We start from the raw sequence: 27,764 nt of genomic DNA on the forward strand, positions 1-27,764 counted from the left end.
ACCCACCTCTCTTGGTTCTGAGAGGATTACGTGAAATAATGTATGTAAAGTGTTTGGCCTGGTGCCTGGCACGTGCTCCGTCCTCAGTAAGAGGTAGCGGCTTCTGTTCTCTGTGGTGACAATCTCTGCCCGCCTTGCTGGGTGAGGTTATTTGCATCAGTTTGGTCGATACAGTCTGAGCGCTGGCTGTCTACAGGCCCTCTGCTTGCTGCTAAGATGATCTGGCCTGGGAATGAAATAGTGCAGACCCCCTGCTTTCCCCGGGGGTAGGAGAACAAGCAAGTCCATCCTTTCCACACACCTCCCCCCACCACCACCCTAGGGCTGATCGGAGGCCATCCCGCAGGGTCCTGCTTAACTCAGTCCACTTTTCAAGTGCTCCTGGTTCAGCTCTTTCAAAGTCCTCCTCTGCCCCAAAACCTGGTCTGCCTGGGGCTGGACCACACCTCTCCCTCCTCCCTGCCCCTCGGTGCTTCCACTCTGCCCTCTGAATAACCCATATTTTTCTGGGTGTTGAAATGCCCGTGTGCCAGCCCAGCAAAAAAAAACAACTCTGAGGTTGCGTAACTTGGGCCACAGCTGGATACACCTGCATGTTCATCTCCCACATGGAAGGGGGGGATGGCTCGGGGCCTGGAGAGAAAGCTGGACTCAGGGCACGTCTGTCACTCTTTCCTTTGTCCGCTTCTTAGGACTTGTAAGCCCACTCCCCCATCCCTGGGTGCTTAGGATTGGAAGAGCAGCTTCTCATGTGGTCCTTGAATAAGTAATAGGTTGTGTGTTTCCATCGGTGAAAAAACTACTGAGGTCACTGCTTAGATTGGACAAAGGAGCCAACTGATGCCCTGTTGGCCCAGCCATCAGGAAATAGGGTACACTCAGCAGACTCCTAGGGGATTCCCAGGTGGTGCTAGTGGTAAAGAACCTACCTGCCAATGCAGGAGACATGGATTTGATGATGATCAAATCCATGATCAGAAAGATCCCCTGGAGGAGGGCATGGCAACCCACTCCAGTATTCTTGCCTGGAGAATCCTGTGTACAGAGGAGTCTGGCGGGCTACAGTCCACAGGGTTGCAAAGAGTCAGACATGACTGAGGTGACTTAGCAAGCAAGCAAGGAGCAGATTTGGCCAGGAATGTGGTTCCCTGGAGACTGGGGCAAATGTCTCAGCCAGATGTTTGTGCAACAGGTTAGAGCCAGCTTGGAGATATATCTTTGTCTGGCCTCCAGGTGTTTTAGAAAATTTTTATTTAGTCAGCGGTATTTAAAACTCAGGAAATTTTCTATAAAAGTCCAGATTTCCAGCTCATCTGAAGACCTGTTGAGACTTGGTCCTTGTTCCATTGAGCAGTGAGGGTCTGGGTGAAGCAGCAGCTACCCCTTCAGAGGGGTGCCTGCCTGTAGGAAGCTGCACCCCCATCCTTCCCCCTTGTCCCCTTAGTGGGCTTCAAGGTGGCCAGGGGCAAAGGTGAGGACGTGGGGGAGAGGCATGGGTAAGGCTGATCCTAATTGTTGGTGGCTCCTAATCTGGGAGCTTGTCACTTCCATGGACTACTTTTTTTTTTTTTGGTCTTCTCAGCAACCCTGCAAAGGGGCTTCGTCCCAGAAAAGGCAGGTTATCTTGTCTGGCTGGTCAGTGATAAAAGTCAGGACTCACACAAGTCTTCTGACTCGTTTCTAGTCCGTGGCCTTCCCTGCCTCTCTGCAGTGCTTTCAGCTGTCATGCTTCCCTCTGGACCCTGGGATCCCAGGACTGAGCTTTTGGGGAGGGGACAGGGAGGGGCTGTGCTCCTCAGACATACTCTCGAGAATGTGAGGCTTTAGGACCTCTGGACTGCCCCTTTTGAATCTGATGTCCATCCCTTGCCCAGAGCACCCCAAACTGGGACTTGGGACCCTGTGAATCGTTCATTCAATCAACAAATGTTTATTGAACAACTCCTTGGAACTCACCTGGTGATACAGATACTGGATACAAATAATAAGATAGCCCTTTTTTTTTTTTTTAGGGCCACTTTGTTTTTATTTATTTGTTTATTTTGGTGTGCTAGGTCCTTGTTGTGGCATGAGGGCTGTCTTGTTGTAGCACATGGGCTCGGTTACCCTGCGGCCTGTGGAATCTTCCCGGACCAGGGATCGAACCCGAGTCCCCTGCATCACAAGGCGGATTCTCAGCCACTGGACCACCAGGGAAGTCCCAGTAAGACAGTTTTGATCCTCAAGGATCCAAGCTTGGTGAGGGAGACAGGCATCAGAGGCCCATCGTCGCCAGACAGTGTGGCCAGTGCAGAGCCAGAAGTGTGATCAGGAAGTGATGGGTGCACAGAGAAGGGCCCTTGCCCAGCCGGGGATTCAGGAAGGCCTCCTGGAGGAGGTGAAACCGGGCTGAGTCTCAGAGGATGAGTAGGAGTTAGTCAAAAGGAAGAGCATTCCAGGTAGGGGGACTGCCTGGGTGAAGGCTGGGGAGGAGAAATAGGACCCTGAGTTGCAGTTAGCTCTCCTGAAATGGGAGGGGGACGTGGCATGAACTGGTGAGTTAGGGGCCGAGGCTTTGGGTCACAGGACAGTGACAGTTCCCAGCAGCAGGGCAGGGGGCAGGGGCCAGCTGGCAGCTGCCCCAGTGGCCCAGGTGAGAGAGGGGGGCGGCCGGTGTAGGCCTGAGGTAGTGGGGGTGGTGAGGGGAGCAGACCTTGATGGCGTTGAGGAGGGGACTTGTCAGGATGTGACCGTGGACCAGATGTCCATGGTGAGAGAAAGGGAGACAGGAAGTGCGCCTCCTGGCTTTTCAGCCTGCTGAGTGATGCCCCACAGACACACAAGATCCCAAGTCGAGGAGTGGTCTGGGAAGGGGTGGAGGCGGGAAGGCGCCCATGGAGGGTCTCCGCATCATGGGGTCTGGCTTGCCCTGGATGAAGAAGCTGGGGAGTCACCAGTGTCCAGGACATTGAAACAGAATGAATGTGTGGCCCAAGGTCCAAAGGCCCAACCCCAGGGAACAAGAAGGTTCAAGAGCAGAAAGGCTGGAGAGGCTGGAGGTGATCTGTAACACTGACTCTGGAGCTGGTAGCCCAAGTTCGAATCTCAGCTCCACCACTCTTCCTAACTGCATTACTAAGGGCATGTCAGTTCACGTGCGCTTTGGTTCTCTCCCTTGCAAAAAGCAGATGGTAATTCCTACCTCACAGCGACCCGGCCAGGATGCCTGGCAGCAGCCCTTTTATTTAGAGTGCTGAGTCAGCGCTTGAGGGATGAGGCCCAGGAGGAGGATGAGGGAGACATGAGGAGACCACCGCCCCCCCACCCCCCGCCCCCAGCCTCCCCAGCCAAGGCCGGCGTGGCAGACGCTCAGGGACCCCCTCCAGGCCCTGCCCCTTGGCACCGAGGTTTGGCAGGGAGGCAATGCCCAGGCCCAGTGAGTGTGGGGCTGGTTAAGGCCTGACTCCGGTCAGGGAGTAAGTGGGAGGTGAGGAGTGGAGACGGCTCTGGGTGGCTCTTCTCAGGAGTTGGTCTGAGAAGGCGAGGAGGGAAGCACACAGGCTTCTGGGATGAGAGATGGAGGTTGATGACCCAGGACTTGGTTTCTGAGGAGATGAGGGGCACTGGGGTGAACGGTGGGAAGTTGAGGCTGTTTATGCCTGAAAGCCCCAGCTTCCTCAGAAAAGGGGCGGCTCTGAGAGGAGGAGAGTGGGGGTATGGGCCTCAGCAGAGAGGGGACAGCCAGCCCCTTAAGCAGAGGGCTGCAGGAGCTGACCTTGGTCCTGGGTGGGGTAGGTGGGGGTCAGGCTCTCAAGATGATGGCTGCTCATGACAGGTCCTGGGTTAAGACTGTGCTGGCCAGATGAACAGAAGGAGGGGGTGTCTGTAAGGGGCTGGGGGCCGCCTAGGGGTGGCAGGAGCAGTTGGCCGGCTTGGAGCAGCACCGAGCCAGGAGCCAGGCTTTTCCTGAGTGTGCCTGCCCCTTCCAGGCTGGGTTCCCTCGATTTCTTTCTGTCTTTCTCGGTGACTTCAGTCCGTAGGAAGCACTTCCGGCACGTAGCCCCCTTCCCCCACCACGAGTGACCCTTCCCTGTCTGGTCTGGGGACTCTGCCCTGGCACCGGGGCTGGTGACAGCAGAGTTGGCACGCCGCCCGCAGCCCGTCGGGCCTGTGCGGCGCTGGGCGGTGTGAAAGGAGGACACGACATGCAGGTCGGTGCTGAGTCAGCGCTCCCGGCCGGGAGGGCGGTGCTCCGGCTGGCGCAGGTGGGTCCAAGGGTCCCTCTCGTGTGACTCCCTGCGGAAGAGGTGCTCCAGCAGAGCCTCTCTCAGGGGCTCTCTTGCCTGGGGCCCAGACAGACCCCTCTCTGGGAACCTTGGGATTCAAGCTGACCTGTAGCCAGCCGCCCACCCCACCCCCCACCCTCCCTTGCCCACTGGGGGCAACTTCCGGGCTCTGACTCCACAGGGAAGCTGATGTCTTCTGGCTCAGTCCTGCTGGGGCCTGTGGAGGGCAGACTGCTGAGGCCAGGTCAGCGTCCGCTGTGGCCCCCCCACCCTGCAGCCACAGTGCAGGGAAAGGTGGGGTGGGGCTCTGAGTCACGGGGGCCTGCCGCAGCGCCTGACTGTCAGGGTGGGGACTGCCCCGGGGTGGGGACGGAGCTGAGCCCTGTTCCCGGCTCACCCCGGACAGCTCCAGGCTTCCGGCTGAGTCACGGCCCAGGGTAGGAACTCCAGTTGAGGCTGGGGGCTGAGCTGTCACCGCATCACTTCCGGCTGAGAGCGCCAGTCCCGAGGGTGTGGAAGTGGGGGCCCTTCAGGTAGCCCTGACAAGCCCAAGCTGCACTCCCCCGCCCAGGCCAGCCCCCATCTCACCATCTTGGAGCCCTGGAGAAGCCACTGGCTCAAGCCGGCCCTAGGCTGGATGGGAATGTTTCATCCCACCTGGGAGAACCAGCCACAGCTTCAGGCAGCCCGACCTTCTCTGCACCGGACTAACCCGCTGGGCAGAGGACGTGGAGGGTGTCTGAGCAGCACAGGACACTCTCTGCCACACACAGGGCAGGGCAGACGCTAAGACTGACCCTGTGCCCCAGCACTCGGGAAGCTGAGTGCATAAACACCCTCCCCCCTTCAGTCACCTCTGCAGATGGCACCCCGGAGCGAACGCTCAAGCACGGACAAGCCCTGCAGTAGGGTGTATACACACACAGACATACGCATACACACACAGAGGCAAGCTCAGGCAGGAACTCCACTCAGAACACCACTGAGTAGGAACCAGAGCGCGCGCACGCACACACGCACACACACCACACGGGCCTGTGACCCCAGGCCCTGTCTAAGCCCACGCCCTCTGCTTGGCTGTGAGACCCTCGCTGGCTCGGCACAGGCCGAGGTTAGAGGCGCCCAGGGTGAGGACCAGGGAAGCCCAGCTCTTCCAAACAGCCCTGCTTCTCTGGCAGCTCTCGCCAGGCTGGATTTTCCTGCAGGGCTTTCTGATTTTGTTTTTGATCTGCTGGAGTGTTGATCATGCGCCAGACACCGTGCCAACACCGTGATAACGTGTGCAAAGTTGTTTTGAGCGAAGCTTTCAGTAAATGTGGGTTATTACATGTATTACTATTTACGTGTCTAATCTCATTTCTTGTAACTACCCTGAGAGGCAAGGTGCTATTATCCTCATTTCACAGATAAAGAAAACAGGGTGCCTAGATTTGAAGTGTGGAGAAGGCAATGGCACCCCACTCCAGTGCTCTTGCCTGGAAAATCCCATGGATGGAGGAGCCTGGTAGGCTGCAGTCCATGGGGTCGCTAGGAGTCGGACACGACTGAGCGACTTCCCTTTCACTTTTCACTTTCATGCATTGGAAGGAAATGGCAACCCACTCCAGTATTCTTGCCCGGAGAATCCCAGGGGCGGGGGAGCCTGGTGGGCTGCCGTCTCTGGGGTCACACAGAGTCGGACATGACTGAAGCGACTTAGCAAAAGCGGCAGCAGATTTGAAGTGGCTGGTCCTAGTGGCACACAGACAGTAAGTAACAGAGGCAGGAGTTGAGCCCAGGTCTCTGAGTCTGTGCTGTTTATTTATTTGGCAGTGCTGGGTTTCAGTTGCAGCATGTAGGAATCTAGTCCTCTGACCAGGGATCGAACCCAGGCCCCCTGCATTGGAAGCACGGAGTCTTAGCCATGGACCACCTGCGAAGTCCTTCTGAGTCTGTGCTTTTAACTTCTGGCTTGCTGACACTCCCAGCTGGCAAGCGAGCCCCACCGACTGACCCTGGTGAAGGCCACAGGGCAAGAGGGATTGTGGATGGGCAAGCCTTCAGGATACCGTGGTGCTTTGAGTTTGAGAGACGTGGGGCGGAGGGAGCGAGGGACAGGATCCCCAGAATGGGAATGCGTGTGAGAGGACCCCTCGCCTGCTTCTTCAGGGTGTTTTCTGTCCCGTGGCACTTGCATTGACTCCCAGTATGACGAAGGAGGTGTGGGGGCTCCTGGGCAGCTGGTGAGTTTGGAGGGCGGGGCTGGACCAGGGCTGGGCAGCTGGCGCCTCGGCTGCCCCTCCCACCTGGCTGTGACCCTTGGCAAGTCTCCCCGCCCCCCATGCCCCCAGGCCTGAGCAAGGCTGAGCTGCCACCTGGACTAAAGCTTATCTCTGACCTTTGGCATTCCTGTGTGTGGACAGATTGCAAGAGCAGCCTCTGCCCAGGCTTACGGGGACCTGCTGCCTCGGTAGAAATGCGCCTCCTCTGTAGGCAGATAAGCCCTCACTGTCAGGAAACTGGAGCGCTGTGAAAGGATGAGGAGGGGGCTTCCCTGGTGGTCTACTGGTTAAGAATCTGCCTGCCAATGCAGGGGACATGGGTTCGATCCCTGGTCTGTAAAAATTCCACATGGCTCGGGGCAACTGAGCCTGTGCGCAGGACTACTGAAGCCCGTGCGCTCTAAGAGCCTGTGCTCTGCAGCAAGAAATCTTGGTCTGTGAGAAGCCTGTGCATTGCAACTAGAGAATACCCCCGCTCACTGCACCTGGAGAAAGCCCACACGGCAGCGAAGACCCAGTGCAGCCGGAAACTAATTAATTAAAAATAAATAAAAAATACTAAAATAAAAGACGAGGGACTGCAGTGGCCATTTGCTCTGGCCTCACTGACTCCTTGTGAGCCCGCTGTGAGTTTTGTTTTCATTATCCCCATTATGAGAAAACTCCAGTTTGGTGAGATGGCATCTACCCTGCCCTACAAACATGGTGCTTCTCAAAGTGTGCTCCATGAGCCTCCTACTTCAGAATCCCCTGGGAGATTCAAAACCTTGCATGTTCTCAGGCCCCATCACGGGCCAGCATCGTCAGAGTCTTCAGGGTCAGCTCGTGGATCTAGAGTGTAGGTCTTCCAGGTAGTTTTGCTGCAGTTTGTAGACAGGAGTCCAGGGAGGAGACCTCCTGAGTTGGCCTTCCATCACACTTCCTTTTTTTTTTTTCTTTTAAATTGGAGTATAGTTGCTTTACAGTGTTGTTAATTTCTGCTGTACAACAAAGTCAATCAGCTATATGTGTACACAGACCCTTCCCTCTTGGACCTCCCACCCACCTCCAGTCCCACCCCTGGAAGTCATCGCTGAGCACTGAGCTGGGCTCCTTGTGCTACACAGCGGCTTCCCATGGCTATCTGTTTTATACACGGTAGTGTATATATGTCAGTCCCAATCTCCCGAGTCATCCCACCACCCTCAGTTTAGTCTTTTCAGCTCAGTCGTGTCTGACTCTTTGCCACCTCATGGACTGCAGCACGCCAGACTTCTCTGTCCATCACCAACTCCCGGAGCTTGCTCAAACTCATGTCCATCGAGTCGGTGATGCCATCCAACCATCTCATCCTCTATCGTCCCCTTCTTGCCTTCAATCTTTCCCAGCATCAGCGTCTTTTCCAATGAGTCAGTCCTTCACATCAGGTGGCCAGAGTATTGGAGCTTCAGCTTCAGCCCTTTCAATGAATATTCAAGACTGATTTCCTTTAGGATTAACTGGTTTGATCTCCTTGCAGTCCGAGGAACTCTCAAGAGTCGTTTGCAACATGACAGTTCAAAAGCATGAATTCTTCAGCGCTCAGCTTTCTTTATAGTCCAAGTCTCACATCCATACATGACCACTGGAAAAACCATAGCCTTGACTAGATGGACCTTTGTTGGCACAGTAATGTCTCTGCTTTTTAATATGCTGTCTAGGTTGGTCATAGCTTTTCTTCCAAGGAACAAGTGTCTTTTAATTTCATGGCTGCAGTCACCATCTGCAGTGATTTTGGAGCCCAAGAAAATAGTCTGTCACTGTTTCCATTGTTTGCCCGTCTATCCTACCACCCTACCCCTGTCAACACATTTGTTTGCCTCTCTGTTACAGCCCTGCAAATAGGTACATCTGTACCATTTTTTCTAGACTCCACATGTATGTGTTAGTACGTTATATTTTTCTCTTTTCTTCACTCCGTATGACAGACTCTTGCTGCGGGGCTTTGTGTAAATTGCTTACTGATCCTGAGTTTCAATTTCCTCATTTGTAACCTGGGGCTAGCAGCAGTTTCTATCTCACAGGACCGTCATGGGTACCCAGGGACTTAATAAGTACAACATGTTGACCCAACACTTTCCTGGGGGCATCTGTGGTGGCCAAGCAGAGGGGTCTCTTGGTTGAGGGGAAGGGGAGGGGGATGGTTCTTCCCAGAGCAGAATGCAAAATGACCAGGCTGTTTGTTCCAAAAGGCTGACCAGCTCATCAGCTCAAAGTACAAGCAACATAATTGGGCCTCAATTATGTGTTGGGTTTTATGGTTGGGACAAGTAGGGGGTTAGTGCTGGAAACTTTCCTTGGGCCTGCCAGCATATCCTTGTGTGTGTGTGTGTGTGTGTGTGTGTGTGTCTGTGTGTCTGTGTGTGTCTGTGTGTGTCTGTGTGTGTATGCGCGCACGCACTGCGCCAGGCAGCATGTGGAATCTTAGTTCCCTGACCAGGGATCGAACCCACACCCCCTGCATTGGGAACTCGAAGTCTTAACGACTGGACTACCAGAGAAGTCCCCCTTCCGATGTGTAGAGTGCTAAGAGAAGTGGTGAGGAGTTGGGAATTTGAGGCAAAAGACTTGGAATCTAGTGTGATTCCAATCTGAATGTAAGAGTTGAGAGAGGCCTTAACTTCTCCAGACCACAGCTGCCCTCTGTGGTTCCTGCAGCAGAGTTCAGGCTCTGGACAGTGGGCAGGACTCTGCCCTGTGAGTTGCCAGCTGCCCTCTGTGGCTCCTGCAGCAGAGTTCAGGCTCTGGACAGTGGGCAGGACTCTGCCCTGTGAGTTGCCAGCTGTCCTCTGTGGCTCCTGCAGCAGAGTTCAGGCTCTGGACAGTGGGCAGGACTCTGCCCTGTGAGTTGCCACTGCAGCCTGTGTTTCTGCTCTGGTTCTAGACTGACAGGCCTCCTAGCTGCAGATTCCCTCATAGATTCCCACACTGGTACCTGGTAATACTGCCTTCTCGCATCAGGAGACCTTGTGACGAAACAACAGCCTTGGGAACTCCATCATTCCTATTTGCTAGAGGGATTTCCCATTAGAGGTGCTGGGGAGTCCTACTGAAGGGCTTCCTTCAGCATGAACAGCCAGGTAAAAAGCCTGGCTCCCCCAAAAAAGGCTGGTACGTGTTCTTCCTCTTGAACAGTGAGGACAAAGTAACCTGATTTTCCTTTTCTTTTTGGCCACTGGGAGGCTCAACATTAAATGCAGAGCCCATGTCTGGTAGCTGCCTGAGGACCTTATGACCTGTTGATGTGAACCCGTCCTTCCTATCTGGTTTAGATGCTTTCTTCAGATTTTTTTTCCCCCTCTGCTCCTGATTTTTAGCATTTATATTTCACTACCTTCTTTTCTTCATGATCCTTGCCCTTTGTGGAACCAGGCTAGGGGTATGTAAAAATGCTCACCCTGTAAACACACATGAAGCTGTCTTCACAACTGCTTCGTTGGCATGCTGCTTTTTTTTTTTTTGCTTCCTCAGCTTCATGAAACTGTTAGAGTGATTGCAGTCGACTGGTCAGTTACGAGATGCTTGGGATTGGGCACGGTGGCTGCTTTTTGCTTGTTTTTCTTTTCTTATCAGCTGCTTAGAATTTTTTAAATGATTTCCCTCCAAATCCACCAGTCACTGAGGGCATAGGCAGTACCCTGGTGGGTAGATATGTGTGTTTATCTTCTTCTTCCTTTCCTTCTAATTTATTTCTTTAACATTGCACAAGTGTAACCTATAGAATCAAAAAATGATAACAAATGCAAAGGGAAAAAAATAACCTAGAATTCTACCAGGATACCACTTTTCAGTATTTTGTGATTCATCCTTCTTGACTGTTTTTCCCCATGTTTATGTTTTTCCCACAAAAAAATAGAATCTAACTGTGTATAGTGTTTTTTCATTTTCATTTAATAGTAGATAACTAGTATCTTTCCTTGTTATTATATATTCTACAACAATGAAAGATACTTGAAATTTATATGATATATACATGCACATAGTATTTTTTTTTTTAAGCATAGAAAGACTTATTGTGAAAAGCAGTAATTGCCTCAGTCTTCCCCAGCCGCAGGCCTGGGTAAAAGGGGCAATTTTAATCATTTAGACTTCTTGTTACAGAGTGGTTCCCTCCACTTAAATAAAATGTTTACTCCACGATTTCTTGGTTTATTGGATTTACTGACTTGCCCCTAAGAAAAGTAAAGTTTTCCATCACTTCCATCACCCTTCCCTACTTCCTCCAAGCATTGTCTGCCTCTATATTTGGTTACCTTTGCAATTTAAAATGTAAGTAATATGCTTAAGCCTCAAGTTCTTGTTCTACAAACCATAGTCTCTTGTGGCCCTTATTCTCAGAGGCCCTTCCTCTCAGAGGAAGATATGGAGATGGCATTTTCCTTGATTTCCTTTCACCCCCAGCATCACAGTGCTTGTCTGGTGTACATTCAAGTTTCTGAGGTCAAGGTTATTAGCATTTACATTCGGTTTAATAACCATAAATCGCCGGTGAGTGACACGAAGCAGTGCTGAGACCTGAAGTTTGGCTCCCCGTGTTTGCATTCCTCTGTGACTCGTGATCGCTGCTGCCCACGGGAGTGGGCTGTGCTTACAAGTCCTTCTCTTTGGGTCTAATGGCACTCAAAGGAGAATGTTAAAGAGACTTTCGTTTCTTACATTCTGTTAGATGCTCAAAATCCATCACTTTCTATTTCAGTTCACTTAATATTTTGACCATGCCTTTCTTAGATAACTTTGCTTATTTGTCCGGAGTTGCTAATACAACAGCATTTTACCAGCTGCATAGTATTCCGGCATAGAAAGTGTTGAGATTTATTTTCACCCAGCCCCCTGTGGTTGGATTTGAGGTGATTTCAGTCTTTCATTAACATGAATGGTGCTGTAACTAATGTTCTTTGACATTCATCATTGTGCGTTTGTTTCATACATAATGTTTGAGAATCCGGGAGTGCTGCTTCCCCTAAATCTGACTGCCGGTCCTATGCACCCACTGCCTTGCTGATCTACCTTCAACCGCATCAGTCTGTTCTAGAGGTTGATGCAAGAGCGTTCTCAGGGGAGGAGTGGCCCCCAGGTAATGTCCATCATCCTCTCTCCAGGCTCTGAAAAGCGACCATTCCTCAGATTTGAAGCTGAAAACGTCTTCAACTACACATCCTTCCTGCTGAGCAAGGATGGCAGGACTGTGTACGTGGGCGCTCGAGAGGCCCTCTTGGCACTCAACAGCAGCGTCAGCTTCCTGCCAGGCGGGGAGTACCAGGAGGTCAGATGATGCTCAGGGCTAGGCTGGGTGGACGGTGCCGGTGGGTGGCTGGGTGGGGGGTGGAACTTCTGGGCCCCAGGATGATGCAAATGGGGGAGGGGTGAAGAAACGGGAGGCGGAGCCTCTGCTCCCAGGGGGAGGGGCGAAGACACGGGAGGCAGAGCCTCTGCTCCTAGGTGCACACTGACCTTCCCCTTTCTGGTTCCCCAGCTGCTGTGGCGCGCAGATGCAGAGAGAAAGAAGCAGTGCAGTTTCAAGGGCAAAAACCCAGAGGTGAGCCAGCACCTGGAGGTGACCTGGGCTGAAGGAGGGCTGGAGGTGGTAGGTCTGGGCCCAGGATGGAGGCCGGAGGTGGGAGCAGATGCTGCCAGCTGTGGTGGAAAGGACATGGATTTCTGAGATGGCCAGACCTGTGTTTGTGTCTCGACCCTGTACGTATTATCTCTGTGACCTCGGACAAATGGATTTGCCTCTCCAAGCCTTAGTAAAATGGGGGTAAGCATGGATGTCTCACTGGACTTACCACGAGGATTCAGTGAGCTAATACATATGATAAGGGCCAAACAGAGGTCAGCTTCCAGCAGGAGCAGTGATTGGGTGGGGGTGGGAGTCTGTCCCTTTGAGGATGGTGCTTGATGTGGCAGGCCTGACATACCCTAGCTTGGTTTTGGCCAGACCAATGAGTGGGGACCGGTCAGCCCAGAGTTCTTTGGGAAGACTCCCCACCATTCCCAGAGGCCTCCTGGTCCTGAGTGCAGTGGGGGGCAGCTACGGTGAAGGCAAAAGACACCAGTCTTGGGGTCAAGACACAAGTTCAGGGAATTTCATGGGGTCCAGTGGTTAGGACTCCTAATCCCTGGTCGGGTAACTAAAATCCCATAAGCCAAGTGGCATGACCCACCCCCGACACACACACACACACACACCAAATTTTTTTTTAAGACACAGGTTCAAGCCCTGACTGCTTTTGATTTCTTTTATTCAGAAGAAATGTGTTAAGTACTTACTGTGTGCCTGGGTGCTTTGAGACACTGGTTATTATCGTTGTTGTTGTTGTTGTTAAATCACAAAGTTGTGTCCGACTCTTTGCAGCCCTATGAACTGCTGCACACCAGGCTTCTCTGTCCATCACTGTCTCCCTGAGTTTCCTCAAATTCATGTCCACTGAGACAGTGATAACATCCAACCATCTCATCCTCTGTCGCCCCCTTCTCCTCTTGCCCTCAGTCTTTCCTAGCATCAGGGTCTTTTCCAGTGAATTGACTCGTCACATCAGGTGACCAAAGTATTGGAGCTTCAGCATCAGTCCTTTCAATGAATATTCAGGGTTGATTTCCTTTAGGATTGACTGGTTTGATCTCCTGATTATTATATCATTGTGAAAAAGAAGAAATCAGTCTTGTTTTAAGGGTGGTCAGGTTACACTTCCTTTAGAAAAAGTGACATTTGAGCCAAGATTAAGAGGAGGGGTGAGGGGTTTGATGTGGAGAAAGAACAGGACTGTGGATGTCACTCTGAGTGAGGTATTTGGGGAACCACTGGCAGGCTGAGCAGAGCAGTGGCGTGGTCCAGTGTGGGTTTTCAGAAAGTCGCTCTAACTACCGTGGTGGGGAGCGGGCTCCTGGGGCAAGAATAGAGGGAGACCAGCGAGGAGCGAAAGGGGATGGTGGCCCGGACCAGCGTTGGACCAAGAAAGGGAGCGGGACGTCTCGGTCAGATCCTGGATGTATCTTGAAGACGGAGCCACCAGGATTTCCGGATGGGAGAACCAGGGTGGGGGTGGTATAAGAGGGGGGTCGAGGATGCTGTGAGGTCTGGGGCCTGAGAAGATGGAGTTGGCGTCTATGAAAGCGGGGAGACCCCAGAGGAGGGCGTTTTGGGGGAACAGTCAGAAGCTCAGGAGATGCCTGTTAGGACACCCTCTCAGAGGCAATCCGCGAGTCTGGAGTCCAGGGTTCAGGGCTGTGTGTTTCCTTCTGTTCTGGGCTCAACTTCCTCACCAGGTTGGGATAAGACAGCTCAAAAGGGAGATGCTTTGTGCCTTCACCCCAGACTGAAGTGAAGTTTCCTAGTCACAGAGCTAGCTGAGCCCCAAGGTCCCCTCCTACACACACATATGCACACATGGGCACGGTCCTCCGTCTCCTCTGCTCCAGAAGGCACTGCCCCTTGGGTCTGGTTCGGGGGGGCTCAGTGGCCCCCCCTGGTGGCCTGTCTGTGCCTTACATCCTCCTCCTTCCTCCAGCGGGACTGTCAAAACTACATCAAGATTCTCCTGCCACTCAACAGCAGCCACTTGATCGCCTGTGGCACGGAGGCCTTCAGCCCTGCGTGCACCTACATTGTGAGTGCCCTTCTGCACCCCGGGCCGGCCCCCGGCTGGCCCAGGAAGTACCCTCTTTCTGCCCCCAGGGAACTGGTCTGTAGCACTGACCCCTGGTGAAGGGCAGGGCCCTGGTGGGAGGCTTCTGGGAGGTCAAGGGCCCTGAGAGCCTGGGGACCCTGCCCAGCCCTGATGGGTGGGTTTCCCTGCAGGGTGCGGGTAGAAGACAGACCTATAGGATTCCCTGAGCACAAGATCCTGGCTGACCCACGATCACACCCTCTCACTTCCTCCAGCTCTCGCTTAGTCCTGGCCAGCCCATCTCATCCACCCTCCTCATCACACACACGCCCTTGTGTTTCTGCCCTTTGCACAACTTTGTAGAGGGTGGCATTTTCAGGGCGTGAGTCGGAGCAGCCAGGTTCCGAGTCAGACGTTCCTGGGTTTGAACCACATCACTGTCCTTTCCTGGCTCACGTCGCCTGTCTGAGCCTCTTCTCTGCCCCGTGGGCCAGCCACTGTGAGGGGTCATGGCAAGGCGCTGCAGGGACTGTGCCCCAGAGGCCAGGATCGGGAGGAGGCCCTTGGACCACTGCCCTCGCTCTGGACACCTCCCTGCTCTTCCGCCAAGCTCGCTCACTCCCCGGTGTGGCCCTGACCTCCCTGCTCTGCTCCCCTGCAGGACGTGGAGAACTTCACGCTCGCACAGGACAAGCAGGGCAACATCCTCCTGGAAGATGGCAAGGGCCGTTGTCCTTTTGACCCCAATTTCAAGTCCACGGCCCTAGTGATTGGTGAGTGAGGGGCGGGGCAGGCAGGGGGGCCCGGGTCGTTGGTGCCGTGCTGGTTCCCAGGGGTGCGGCGACCCCAGGCGGCTTTCAGTTTGGCTCTTCTTAGTTCTTATTCCCTCCTCTGTTCTCCTCAAGCAAGAAGGGCCGCACTCAGGTCACTGTGGGCCCTGAGCGGGAAGGGGCTGTGCCCAGGGCCCATTCCCATGGGAAATGTTCTCTTGGCAGATGGCGAGCTGTACACGGGAACAGTCAGCAGCTTCCAGGGGAGTGACCCGACCATCTCCAGGAGCCAAAGCCTCCGCCCCATCAAGACTGAGACCTCCCTCAACTGGCTGCAAGGTGAAATCCTCCCGCCGCCCACCCAGTGGGCAGTCCCCAGGCCCCAGGGAGGGGGCCCTGTCCCCCCAGCAGGGCCAGAGAGCAGTCTCGCCTGTCTGGGATCGCTGGGCTGATGGTGCTCCCCACCGACCCCCCCACAGACCCAGCGTTTATGGCCTCAGCCTACATTCCCGAGAGCCTGGGCAGCTCGGAAGGGGACGATGACAAGATCTACTTCTTCTTCAGAGAGATTGGCCAGGAGTTGGAATTCTTTGAGAACACCATGGTGTCCCGCATCGCCCGTATCTGCAAGGTGAGGGGGCTGGGCCACCCTAGAGGCCCCACGTCTGTGGCCTTCTCCTGTCCTCCAGAAGGAACAGCTTGGCTACTGGCATTTCTCTTTTTTTCTTGAATTTTTGGCTGAGCTACATCTTCAGTGCTTCCCGGGCTCTTCTCTAGCTGTGCTGAGCGGCAGCTTTTTCTCTAGTTGAGGTGCACGGGCTTCTCACTGCAGTGGCTTCTCTTGTTGCAGAGCCCAGGCTGAACGTGCAGCTCAGTAGTTGTGGTGCACGGGCTTAGTTGCCCTGCGACCTGTGGGACCTTCCTGGACCAGGGATCAAATCCGTGTCCCTTACATTGGCTGGCAGATTCATAACCACTGGACCACCAGAGAAGTCTTCTCTTCTTTTAAGTTAAAATGTCTGTTTTTTTCTTATTTAAAAGAAACGTGAAAACATAGCAAAGTATACACAAAAATCACAAGATAAAGAGGCAGCTTGGTATGGTGATTAAGAGTGTCGATGCTGGAGCCCAGCTGCCTGGGTTCAAACCCTGCGGGTCGTGTGATCTTGGGCAATTTCCTTGCTGAGAAATCTGTTTCAGTTCCCGCCTCTGTTCAGCATGTACGGTGCTTGGAAATGTGCTGAGCAACCACTAGATGGTGACTGTCGGTGTTAAAATCTCATCCTTCCACAAGAAGTGACCACTGTTAACAATTTAGAATGTTCCTTGCTAATCTTTATACTTTTGCCCATATGTAAAGACTTACATATTTGTCTTGTGTAAAACCATGTGCAAACAAAGAGACACTGTAATGCAACTCTTTAGCCTCCCTTTCTGCTCAGCAGTAAATCGTGACGTCTTTTCATGTTTGTAGACAGATTCCCTTCGTCCTTTTTCTGGCTCCTTGCAGTTAGGGAAGCACTGTCATTTACCTAGCCAGCCTTCTGGCAAGGGGGGGACTGAAGGCTGCCACTTCAAGTCTTTTTTTTTTAATTTATTGTTTATGTGAAATTTAGATCTAGCCGGAGGCGTGCTCTCTCTCTCTCTCTCTCTATGTATATATACACATAAACACACACATATATTGGCCATGGGATGCAACATGTGGGATCTTAGTTCCCTCATCAGGGATTGAACCAGCGTCCCCTGCACTGGAAGCATAGGGTCTTAACCACTGGACCACCAGGGAAGTCCCCTGTCTTCTTGATTTGAGATGAGCTCAGGCCTGGTGTTGTGTCCGTCGGGCCCTTCCTGGTGTCCGGGGAGGGGAAGCGAGGAGCCGTCCCTGAGCCCAGCCCCTCTCCCCCTGGTGCAGGGCGACGAAGCCCTGTCTTCTTGATTTGAGATGAGCTCAGGCCTGGTGTTGTGTCCGTCGGGCCCTTCCTGGTGTCTGGGGAGGGGAAGCGAGGCGCCATCCCCTGAGCCCAGCCCCTCTCCCTGGTGCAGGGCGACGAAGGGGGCGGGCGCGTCCTGCAGCAGCGCTGGACGTCCTTCCTGAAGGCACAGCTGCTGTGCCTGCGGCCCGACGACGGCTTCCCGTTCAACGTGCTACAGGACATGTTCACGCTGACGCCCCGCCCCGAGGACTGGCCCGACACCCTCTTCTACGGGGTCTTCACATCCCAGTGGTGCGCCCCCCGGGACCTAGCTGGGAACAGGCAGGGTGAGGGGTGCGTGGCTGGCCTCACTGTGAACCCCAAGGCTCCTGGGGCTCATTCAGCCAACTTCCTCGGTAGGAACGGGGGGACCACGGAGGGCTCTGCCGTCTGTGTCTTCACCATGAAGGACGTGCAGTCCACCTTCAACGGCTTCTACAAGGAGGTGAACCGCGAGACGCAGCAGTGGTACACAGTGACCCACCCAGTACCCTCGCCCCGGCCGGGCGCGGTGAGTGCTGCTCCCTGCCGCAGGGCAGCGTGCTGGGAGGACGGGTCCACACCCCGTGCTGGGCTTGCTTGCTTTTTCTAAGCCTGTTGTCTCATCTTGAAAGTGGGGGCAGAACCCAGGGCTGCTTGTCTTTGCAAGTTCGACGTGACCGTGGACATCAGGATGGCAGTGGGCTGGGCAGGGCGGTCCCATCAGAGCGCTGCCTGCAGCATGCCTCTCTCCCACTCCACCGTGAGCTCCTTGTTGAGTGGCTGGCCGTGGGCAAATGGTCCTCTCTTCTTTCCCTCCAGCCTCATGGGCTTCTCACAAAGCAGACCTTGAGACAAGGATATGGGTGCTGGCAGTTTCTAGGGGAGCTACTCCCCGGAAGCAGCAAAGAGGGGACAGGATTGTGGAGGGAGGGGCGGAGCCAAGAAAGCGGGGGTCGCCACACTGCTGCTGCTGTGGGTGCCTGGAGCTGAGGCCCCGGGGCCCTGGGAGGCTATGTGGAGTATATCTCAGCGTCGTCCCACTGGGGTGTTTGTTACCAACTGCTGGGCCTCAGTGATTGAGGGTCACTCTGGGATGTTAATTCTTGGAGCTGCTACAGAGAATGCCCCAGGGCAGAGAGAATCAGGAACCCTTGTGCCGTCACTCAGTCGTGTCCGACTCTTTGTGACCCCATGGACTGTAGCCTGCCAGACTCCTCTGTCCATGGGGATTCTCCAGGCAAGAATACTGGAGTGGGTTGCCATGCCCTCTTCCAGGGGATCTTCCTGACCCAACGACTTGAACTGGGGTCTCCTGCATTGCAGGCGGATTCTTTAACACCTGAGCTATCAGGGAAGCCCAGGAAGCCTCTGGCGATATGGCAGACTAACTGCAGACGCCCTTGTGGCCCCTACACTGGGACACCTTGCTCAGCCAGGGCTTCTTGAGAAAGGAACTCTGTCACTTCCTGCTGAAAGGATGCTACAGGAGCAGAAAGTGCGGTCATGCCCAGGGGAGGGGGTGGGGGAAGGATGGGCAGGAAGGAGAGGTGGTTGGTGGGCAGAGATGGGGAAACCCTGGCAGCCAGGGCCCACGGCCCCACAGCCTTAGACCTGCAGAGAAGCGTGTCGGCTCCACAGAACTGGAGAGCCATGCTGTGGCCTGGCTTCTGAGGGTGGGGGAGTCCCTGCTGTCCACTGGGGAGGCAGGGCGTGGCAATCCCAGCGGGATCTGTAGAACACCCATCCTGCTGGCCACCCCAATGCCGCCCATCTCAAACCAACGCCTTCTCCTTCAGTGCATCACCAATAGTGCCCGGGAGAGGAAGATCAACTCGTCACTGCAGCTCCCTGACCGCGTGCTGAACTTCCTCAAGGACCACTTCCTGATGGACGGACAGGTCCGCGGCCGCATGTTGCTGCTGCAGCCCCAGGCTCGCTACCAGCATGTGACTGTCCACCGTGTGCTGGCCCTGAACCGCACCTACGACGTCCTCTTCCTGGGCACTGGTGCGTGCCCACTGCAGGCGGGCTGGGGGTCGAGGGGGCATGGGCGGCAGGCTCTTCACAGGGCCTGAGCAATGTCCTTATCGCAGGTGACGGCTGGGTGCACAAGGCGGTGAGCGTGGGCACCGCGGTGCACATCATTGAAGAGCTCCAGGTCTTCCCGGCAGGACAGCCCGTGCGGAACCTGCAACTGGACGCCGACAGGGTGAGCAGAGAGGGAGTACAGAGGGGAGTCTGGGCAGTGGGCTTGGGGTGCCCTGCCCTCCTGCCCCAGTCGGGTGGAAAGATCCAGGCTCCGACAGGAGCTGTCGGAATGTGGGGGGAGGGGCAGGTGCTTGAGAAGCGGCTCCCAGGAGGTGGCTTTGTGGGGCACTGGAGCCGGGTGTAGCTGTGGGAGCCGGGGCCTGCCTCCCATGCTGCGTGTCTCTTGCAGGGATTGCTGTACGCTGCCTCACACTCGAGCGTAGTCAAGGTGCCTGTGGCCAACTGCAGCCTGTACCAGAGCTGCAGGGACTGCCTCCTGGCCCGGGACCCCTACTGCGCTTGGAGCGGCTGGAGGTGTGCGTCCGTCAGCCTCTACCAACCAGAGGTGGCCGTCAGGTAAGAGCTAGTTTGGGCCCCTTCCCCTTGTCCCTCCTGGCGCACCTGCCTCCAAGTGTCTCTGCTTTAGACCCTCTGTGGAATCACCACACAGCCTCATTTGTGTCCGCTGTCTGGGCATCATTTTTTTTTTAATCATTGTATTTATTTATTTTTGACTATGCTGGGTCTTTGTTGCTATGCAGGCTTTGCCCTAGTTGTGGCGAGTGGGGGCTACTCTAATTGCAGTGCACAGGCTTCTCCTTGCAGTGGCTTCTCTTGCTGGGGAGCATGGGCTCTAGAGTGTGGGCTTCAGTACAGCTCTCAGGCTCTAGAGCACAGGCTCAGGAGTTGTGGTGCACAGGTTGCTTCGCAGTAGGTGAGACGTTCCTGGATCAGGGATTGAAGCCGATATCTCCTGCATCGGCAGGTGGATTCTTCACCACTGAGCCAGCCACCAGGGAAGCCCTGGGGATAATTATTAATCAGCTCCCTTCCTGACTCTCAAAAGAGTTGTAACTCAGACAGTAAATTATGTTTGTCTTACCCATCTGTAAAGCAGGGACAGGATTGGGTAGTTAGTATAAAATGTCATAGCTGTGAAAAGATTTGCTGGAGAATGTGAATTGGCACATGAATGTAGTTAAATAACAGAAAATAAGGGCTCCATAACAATCCATTAACAGACCCATTAAGGGACTTCCTGGTGGTCCAGTGGTTAGAACTCTGCTCTTCCACTGAAGGGGACGAGGGTTTATTCCCTGACCAGGAAACTAAGATCCCGAAAGTGGCGTGGCTAAAAACAAACCAATTAAAAATTGTTTTCAGAATAACTTATTTTGTCTAAGAAAACTTAGACAATAGAGATAAGCAGAAACAAAATAAAAACTATCCAAATTTTACAACCTAGAGAGACTTAGATTTAATATATATCCTCCCAGATTTTTCCAAATATGTGTAATATGAACAAAAATACTTTTTTTTTTTAAAAACTAAAAAAAAAAAGTTTGGCTGCAGTTGGTCTTTGATCTTTGTTGTGACATGTGGGATCTAGTTTCCAGACCAGGGATCAAGCCCAGGCCCCCTGCATTGGAAGCTCAGGGTCTTAACCACTGGAGTATGAGGGAAGTCCCAAATACATACATTTTAAGTAAAAATTGGATCTGTCCTATTTGTAGTGTCTATACTTCACTCAAGGGCATACCTGTTTCCAGTTTTATATTTTAAAACATCACGTGTGTGTGTGTACACATATGTATACCTGAAGGGACACTCCAAAAAATACCACCTTTATTGTTGAATAGGTAATTGTGTTTTTTTTAATTATATTTTAGCTCCATAAAGTTTTGTTTTGTTTTTAATACTTATGTATTTATTTGGTTATTCTGAGTCTTAGTTGCAGCATGTGGGATCTAATACCCTGACCGGGGATGGAACCTGGGCTCCCTGCATTGGAAGCTCGGACTCTTAGCCATTGGACTACCAGGGAAGCCTCTGATTGTGACTTTTGTAATATTCGGTTGAGTTTGTGCTTGATTGAGTTCTGTGTTTTCCAAAATTAAATCAGTGCCTGTGCTTTGCTTTAAAAGAGACAGATATATGTTAATACGTACAGATTTGGCTGCCCTTCCAGACGTTCTCTAGGGACTCACTCTGCTTTTGTGATTAAGGAATTATCACAGCAACTTTAATATGAAGTAAATACTGTGTAGACAGAGGAGATGCCAGCTCTGTCTACAGAGCCTGTGGGCTGGGGAGTTGCGAAGGGAGGCCGCCTGCCTTTCACCCCTGCCTTGGTCCTGGTTGTCCCTGAGCCCTTCCCCAGGCTTACATCTGCAGGGCTGTGTGACAGTGCGTACTGCACGGAGGAGGATGGGGGCAGATGCAGGCTGTTGGGGTTTCCTGGCCCATCCCAGACTCTCTTTGGTCCCCAGGCCATGGATCCAGGACATCGAGGGGGTCAGTGCCAAGAACGCCTGCAGCCCTTCCAAGATCCGGGCGTTTGTACCAAAGGGTAAGGTCCCCACCAAAAGGTGGCGGAAAGGCAAGGGCCAAGTCTGCCTGGCAGGCTCCTCCAGCCACTGATGGGCGTAAATGCCTTTCCTCACTTGCTCATCCCTCTGGCCCCGGAAGCAGGGTCCTGGCAAGTGAGACCCACAGTCCCCAAAGTCCCCAAGCTGCCCTTATAGCCACGAGGTGCACAGCCTGGAGGGAGGTGGGTGAGTGAGCCTGGGGCGAGCGGAGACACCAGCCCCCTTGACCGGGAACTGTGCCTCTTCTGCCTGCAGGTGAGAAGCCCTGTGAGCAGGTTCATTTCCAGCCCCACACGGTGAACACCTTGGCCTGCCCGCTCCTGTCCAACCTGGCGACCCGGTTCTGGCTGCACAATGGGGCCCCCATCAATGCCTCGGCCTCCTTCCGCGTGCTGGCCACCGGGGACCTGCTGCTGGTGGGCAGCCAGCAGGAGCTGGGGCTGTTCCAGTGCTGGTCGCTGGAGGGAGGCATCCAGCAGCTGGAGGCCAGCTACTGCCCGAAGGTGGTGGAGGATGAGGCGGCTGGCAGTGAGGACCGGAGCATCATCATCAACACGTCTCGGGTGAGCGCACCGGCGGGCGGCAAGGCCAGCTGGCGCATGGACAAGTCGTACTGGACGGAGTTCCTGGTGATGTGTGTGCTCTTCGTGTTCGCCGTGGTGCTCCTCATCTTATTCTTCCTCTACCGGCATCGCGGCGGCATGAAGGTCTTCCTGAAGCAGGGGGAGTGTGCCAGTGTGCACCCCAAGACCCGCCCAGTGGTGCTGCCGCCTGAGACCCAGCCGCTCAACGGCGTGGGCCCCCCTAGCACCCCGCTGGACCACCAAGGCTACCAGGCCCTGTTGGACAGCTTCCAGAGGTCCCGCGTCTTCACGGAGTCAGAGAAGAGGCCACTGAGCGTCCAGGACAGCTTTGTGGAGGTGTCCCCGACATGTCCCCGGCCCCGGGTCCGCCTGGGCTCTGAGATCCGGGACTCGGTAGTGTGAGAGCAGACTTCTGGAGGCGGCCTCCCTCTGGGGCCCCGAGTGCTCAGAGCTGGTTGGCTGGACCTCTGCCCCTCCTCGTGGAAGAAGCCGCGGTGTGCAGCCCTCAGGAGCGACAGAGCCCGCTGCCAAGTAGCAAGGCCCCCCCATCCTCCACCCCAGATGGTCATGTCCCTGTGGGTCCTAGCTGAAGATGGGGGCCTGCCCAAGTGAGCAGATGCTCCTTAAGTGAACTGAGCCCTTTGTTTAAAAACAGTCGAAAATGTGAAACAGGAAAAGAGAGGCAAGATGACGCCACACATGTGGCCAGCCCAGTGCCCGGCTCCCAGCTTCCAGATTGGAAGGATGCATCCAAAGTGGCTGTGTGAGACAGAGCTGGAAACGGCGCACTAGCCGGCCTCTTCCGCCTTCCCCTGCTGTCACAGGCTGCCCCTGCTCACTGCAGAGACGGGCCCAGCTTGGGCTCCAAGGGGTCCAGCCTCCCCCGCTGGCCACGTCCTTGCAGCCATCATCCTGTCACCTCAGGGACCAGAGGGCCACACTGGCCCGGCAGCCCTTCTGAGGCCCTGGGCTCAGGCCCACCTCCTCCTGGACTTTTCCAGCCTGTATCAGGCTGCAGCCACGTTAGAGCGACAGGGCAGCGCCAGTCCAGAAGAGTCTATGACGATGAACATCATCCCTCAGAATTCTAGGAAGAGACTGTTGCCTGCCTTCCTCCAGCCTACAAACCTGTGTCCCTTTTTCCCACACCTGCCCTGGCCTTCAAACCCAGCCCCTAGTTCATCCTACACCTTACAACCTCTACTCTTAAGGGACAACTAAGCCCGTGCACCACTGATAACTGCCCAGCACAGGGACCGTTGAGTTTATGTGGGTTTTATATATATATTTTTTTTAATAAAAATGCACTTTACTTTTTTTTTTTTTAATAAAATCTAAAGAATTGAAATTGAATCCTGGGCCCTTCCTCTTAAAGGACTGTTGCTTTTTGAGGTTGGTCCAGTTCTCTGAGTTCTGGGAGGTTCTAGGCCGCCTCTTTCAGGTGCTAGTGGGCTAACACCAGCCCAGCCTGGCTGACCACATCTCCCCACGGAGCCAGGTTCTTTTTTTTTTTGCTTATTTTTGGCTATGCTGGGTCTTCCTTGCTGTACAGGCTTTTCTCTAGCTGTGGCAAGCGGGGGCTACTCTAGATGTGGTACGCGGGCTTCTCAGTGCAGTGACTTCTCTTGTTGCAGAGCGTGGGCTCTAGGGCTCATGGTCGTGGGCTTTAGAGCATGGGCTCAGGAGCTGTGTGCATGGGCTTAGTTGCTCCGCATCATGTGGGATCTTGCAGGATCAGGGATCAAACACATGTCTCCTGCATTGGCAGGCAGATTCTTTACCACTGAGCCACCAGGGAAGCCCAAGCCAGGTTTGTAAAGTGGGTAGGAGAGAGGATTTGTTTACTTCAGTCCCTTTACTCTGCACCCCTGGTTCGGTTCAGGGATGGGGTACAGGGGAAAAGGTCTTGGCTTTTCTTGTTTTGACTTGAAAAGCATTTTTATTTTTCAAATGATCACACAGTGAAACTGACCTTTTTTCTTTTAGTACACAGGTCTATGAGTTTTAACACATGTAGAAGTTCATGTACCCACCACCACTATCAGGATACAAGAGTTCCACCCCTCATGCTCCTCTTCATATCCCCTCACAAGGGAGGGTGAGACGGGCAGATAGTCTGACTTCCTGCTGTCTCCTTCTTTGCCTGCATGCTTAGTCGCTCAGTTGTGTCCAAATCTTTGCAATCCCATGGGCCGTAATCCACCAGGCTCCTCTGGCCGTGGGATTCTCCAGGCAAGAATACTGGAGTGGGTTGCCATTTCCTACTCCAGGGGATCTTCCTGATCCAAGGATTGAACCTGGGTCTCCTGCGTTACAGGCAGATTCTTCACCATATGAGCCATCAGCCATCCCCTTCAAATCCTACTTATCCCCAGGGTGACCGAGGGCTCATATATATATATAAGTCCACTCCTTCACATCAGTAATTCTAGTGTTGCACAAAGGCTCAAAATTTCTAAACCTTTATTATTGATTAGTAGAAACACAAATAGAGCGATGACAGTGAGAAGGGGAAAGGCCCTGACGTGGAGGGCCCTCCACAGCCCCGGGCAAGACTGCTCAGTGCCAGCTCCAGGCTGGGCCAGCTTGGCCGGCGCTGACAACACAGGGGTAACCATGACCACAGCTCAGCAGTGGACATTCTTCAACAGGGTGCTGCTGCACATGCTGTGGCTCCCGTCACAGGACAATCTTAAAGGAACTGAACAAGAGAAGAGCGTGTTAGGGCTTTCTGCTGAAAGAGGAGGGTAGGGACTAAACCTTAAGTTTACCCCTCCCCCAAGACCCCTTGGAATGGGCAGTGAGTCCTTTCTAGAAGTGAGTCCCCTTCTAATATATTCAGAGGAAGCAGGAGGCCTTTTCCTACCCCAGGGACCACCTCCAGAAATAACATCCCAGACCTGGTGCAGCAGGTGAAGACCACAGTCATACCTGGCAAAATCTGGTGAGCGGGAGATGACATGCTGGAACTCGGAGAGGTTGATGGTCCCATCCCTATCTATGTCAGACTCCTCTAGGATCTGGAAAGGGGAAGCTTCAAGGCCAAAGCCCAAGCCTTCCCCACCTGCTCCCCAGCCCAGCCCACCCGCCACTACTGCTCACGTTGTCGATGAGCTGCTTCATCTCTGAAGCACTGAGCCGTGTGTCTTCGCTCTCTCCCGTGAGGCAGTTCACGAGCTGGCTCAGGTCTTCTCTGTTCAAGGTTCCATCATCATCAAAGTCTAGAAATCAGACACAGGAAGCCCAAAAGGAGGTGGTCGGGATGAGCACCCAGCTCGTGACTCCCTGAGCCCTCAGGCATCTCCACAAAGACCACGTCAGAGAGGCTGGTGTTCCACCCGGCCCCCTGCTCCTTACCGAAGATGCGGAAGGCATAGTGGGACTTGATGTCTGGGGTGGCTGTGTCACTAAACACACTGAGGAGGTCCAAGAAGTCCTCAAAGCTCAGGCTGTCTCTGCTCGGGGAAGTGGAGAAGACCTTGCAGATTCGCTCCTTGAAGGGGTTGGCCTAAGCAAGAAAGCCTTCTGTGAACGCCACACACGAAGCACCCCAAATCACATATTCAAACGCCACCAGGAAACTGGAGGGAGCAGTTCAGCCTCTCAGGGGAGAACCATCACCACTCGGGCCAGTATAGAAGTCAGGAGGACCCATGACCCCACTGGGGAAGAGACAGAAATGGCTTTCTGGGCATCAGAGCTTAACCTAATAAAGGCAGGCCCAGGAGCAGAGAAGTAAGGAAGAGGAAGGCATCCTAAGCAAAGAGAACAAGATGAGCTGGTTATTTTAAAACACAAATATTGAATTGAGCAATTACTGTGTTATAGGCCAGGGCCTTTGCATAAAAATTTTCACAGCAGCCCTATGGAAAGGCAATCAGCCTCTGGAATAGACTTTCTCAAACTTCAATAAGGTAATTCAACTCCTCTTAAAGGACACAACTTTGAACCTCCAAGAATATGTCTGAGGATCCCAGTGTGCAAAACATCCTTCTATTACTATATAACTCCCCCGGATGACCTTGATAAAGCACCCAGGAACTTAGGGTGAAACAGAGAGAAGACTGGAATGGGGAGCAGTGACCATGTGACCTCAGAAGGAGTAGCAGAGGGAGGCTAGGGGGGCTGGCACCTTGAGCTCTGGAAGGCTGAGGATCTGCTCCAAGGACACTCGAGCCTGCAGTGACTCCTCCACACTCCGGTGCTCCTGGGGAAGCAGCTCACAGAACCGTCTGTGGGCTCTGGCAGAAGGAAGAGAACCTGTTAGTGTGCTTCCCTAAGTGTATCACATCCCCCCTCCTGGCCTTGAATACCCATCAGGAACCAGCTGAGGAGCTAAGCCCTCAGGACATCTAAGGCAAGAGGAGATACATCACAAGACAGTAAAGGGAGTCTGGGAGTCCATCCTTGCAGGTTTACTGTGGGACCCCATGTCCCAGGCACTGTGCTTGGCCCTGATTCAAGACTCTCCCAGGTGTGGAGAGGTCCGAGAAGGGGCCAGAAATTGGTCTTAAATTAAGAGCAAGTGAAAAACAGCTAAATTGAAATCTCATTTCATTTCAGGAATCTCCCGCTGCTCCTCAAAGCAGCTACCCTGAACTTTCTACCCCTTAGGCCCCACCTCATTCCCACTGGCATTCTTTTTTGCCAGGAGAAGCCTAGGAACCTTCTTGCTCAGGTGTGCGGCCACATAAAACTGGCTAGGAAAGCGGTTCCAGCCCCAGTTCAAATCCTCTTACTCAAGAATGTCGTCTTAGGCAAGTCATCCGACTGTTTCACTGTCCCCATACCTCCCTCGTGAGGGTTACAAAGGAAACGTAGACAACCCTTCAGCAGAGCATGGGAAATGCTCAGTAAGCGTTAACGGTTACGGTAGTATTCAGATAAAGGAGGAGCCAAAGGGCTCCCCAAGGTTTCTCTGGCTTTTCCAGCAGACAAAGCAGCCCAGAACTACAGCAGTCTCGGCCGGACTGGGGCAGGAAGTTCCGTTTTGCAGAAGCCAGGGGAGCGGGGTCAAAGAGCACCCAACTCTGGCTGGAGGCTGCTCCGCGGTGCACCGCTGGGGCCGCCGGCGCGAGACGGGAGGGCGTGCCGGCAAGAGGGCACAGCCGAGGGCCCGGGGCTCCGGCCCCCAGTTCCGGCTCAGCTGCTGGCCTCATGCAGGCCCCTGCCCCTCCCGCTGGCGGGACCTCGGTTTGCCCATCAGTAAGACGGAGCCTCCCCGTTCCCGAAGCCGTTCCGAGAGCATCCCGGAGGTGAGGTTCGAAACAGCACTTACAGAAGGATCTCCTGTTTGGTCAGGAACGTCAAGTCCTGGAAGGCAAAACGAGAGAGGAGGGTCAGCAGGCCGCCCGGGGCCAGAGGCCGCGCCCACCCGCCCGGCCGCGGCTCGGGGACCGTCCTCTCCCGAGCGCAGGCCGCGCGCAAACTCCCTGGGGACCGGCGTCTCGCGCACCTGGTACTCGGCCAGCAGCTCCTTGGATAGGCGACTGCCCGAACCCCCCATCGCTGCCGCTCGCACACAACTCCGCCAACTTGTCTCGGGACGCTGGCAACTTTCTCACTTCCGCCCTCGGGTCGCGTCACCACCCGGTGCCCGCGGCAACCGCTCCTGGGGCCACCGCCCCCGGGCCCGCCCCCTCCTTAAGGCTCCCAGGCGTTCCCAGCCCGGTTCGGCCGGTTGGC

At 54.2% G+C, this 27,764-nt stretch overlaps 2 protein-coding genes across 2 annotated transcripts in view; one reads left to right on the plus strand and one right to left on the minus strand.

Annotated features, from left to right (window-relative positions):
- SEMA4B (semaphorin 4B) overlaps positions 1-26,320 on the plus strand; it is a 47,247-nt gene extending 20,927 nt beyond the window's left edge. The window contains exons 3-15 of the mRNA XM_070775129.1: positions 11,644-11,807; positions 12,018-12,080; positions 14,053-14,151; positions 14,813-14,924; positions 15,147-15,260; positions 15,401-15,552; positions 16,968-17,149; positions 17,258-17,408; positions 18,676-18,886; positions 18,973-19,088; positions 19,317-19,483; positions 21,397-21,476; positions 21,751-26,320. Coding sequence (XP_070631230.1) covers positions 11,644-11,807; positions 12,018-12,080; positions 14,053-14,151; positions 14,813-14,924; positions 15,147-15,260; positions 15,401-15,552; positions 16,968-17,149; positions 17,258-17,408; positions 18,676-18,886; positions 18,973-19,088; positions 19,317-19,483; positions 21,397-21,476; positions 21,751-22,481 — 2,342 coding nt within the window. The 3' untranslated portion in view covers positions 22,482-26,320. The remainder of the gene's footprint in view (positions 1-11,643; positions 11,808-12,017; positions 12,081-14,052; positions 14,152-14,812; positions 14,925-15,146; positions 15,261-15,400; positions 15,553-16,967; positions 17,150-17,257; positions 17,409-18,675; positions 18,887-18,972; positions 19,089-19,316; positions 19,484-21,396; positions 21,477-21,750) is intronic.
- On the minus strand, positions 24,526-27,753 carry CIB1 (calcium and integrin binding 1). Its single transcript, XM_019983955.2, has 7 exons — positions 27,535-27,753; positions 27,358-27,392; positions 26,212-26,320; positions 25,437-25,587; positions 25,182-25,300; positions 25,011-25,099; positions 24,526-24,780 (listed from the first exon to the last, which is right to left on the minus strand). Exons 1-7 carry the CDS (start codon positions 27,583-27,585, stop codon positions 24,759-24,761), a joined length of 576 nt encoding a protein of 191 aa, XP_019839514.1. The 5' UTR covers positions 27,586-27,753; the 3' UTR covers positions 24,526-24,758.
- Positions 27,754-27,764: the final 11 nt, after the last annotated feature.

Source organism: Bos indicus, chromosome 21, assembly GCF_029378745.1.
Source record: "Bos indicus isolate NIAB-ARS_2022 breed Sahiwal x Tharparkar chromosome 21, NIAB-ARS_B.indTharparkar_mat_pri_1.0, whole genome shotgun sequence".
NCBI lineage: Eukaryota > Metazoa > Chordata > Mammalia > Artiodactyla > Bovidae > Bos > Bos indicus.

Coding starts and splice junctions, on each gene's coding strand:
- CIB1 (XM_019983955.2), bottom strand. CDS start 27,585: ATGGGGGGTTCGGGCAGTCGCCTATCCAAGGAGCTGCTGGCCGAGTAC. Junction 27,393..27,534: donor AGCTGCTGGCCGAGTACCAG/GTGCGCGAGACG, acceptor TTTGCCTTCCAG/GACTTGACGTTCCTGACCAA. Junction 26,321..27,357: donor ACCAAACAGGAGATCCTTCT/GTAAGTGCTGTT, acceptor TCCTTCTGCCAG/AGCCCACAGACGGTTCTGTG.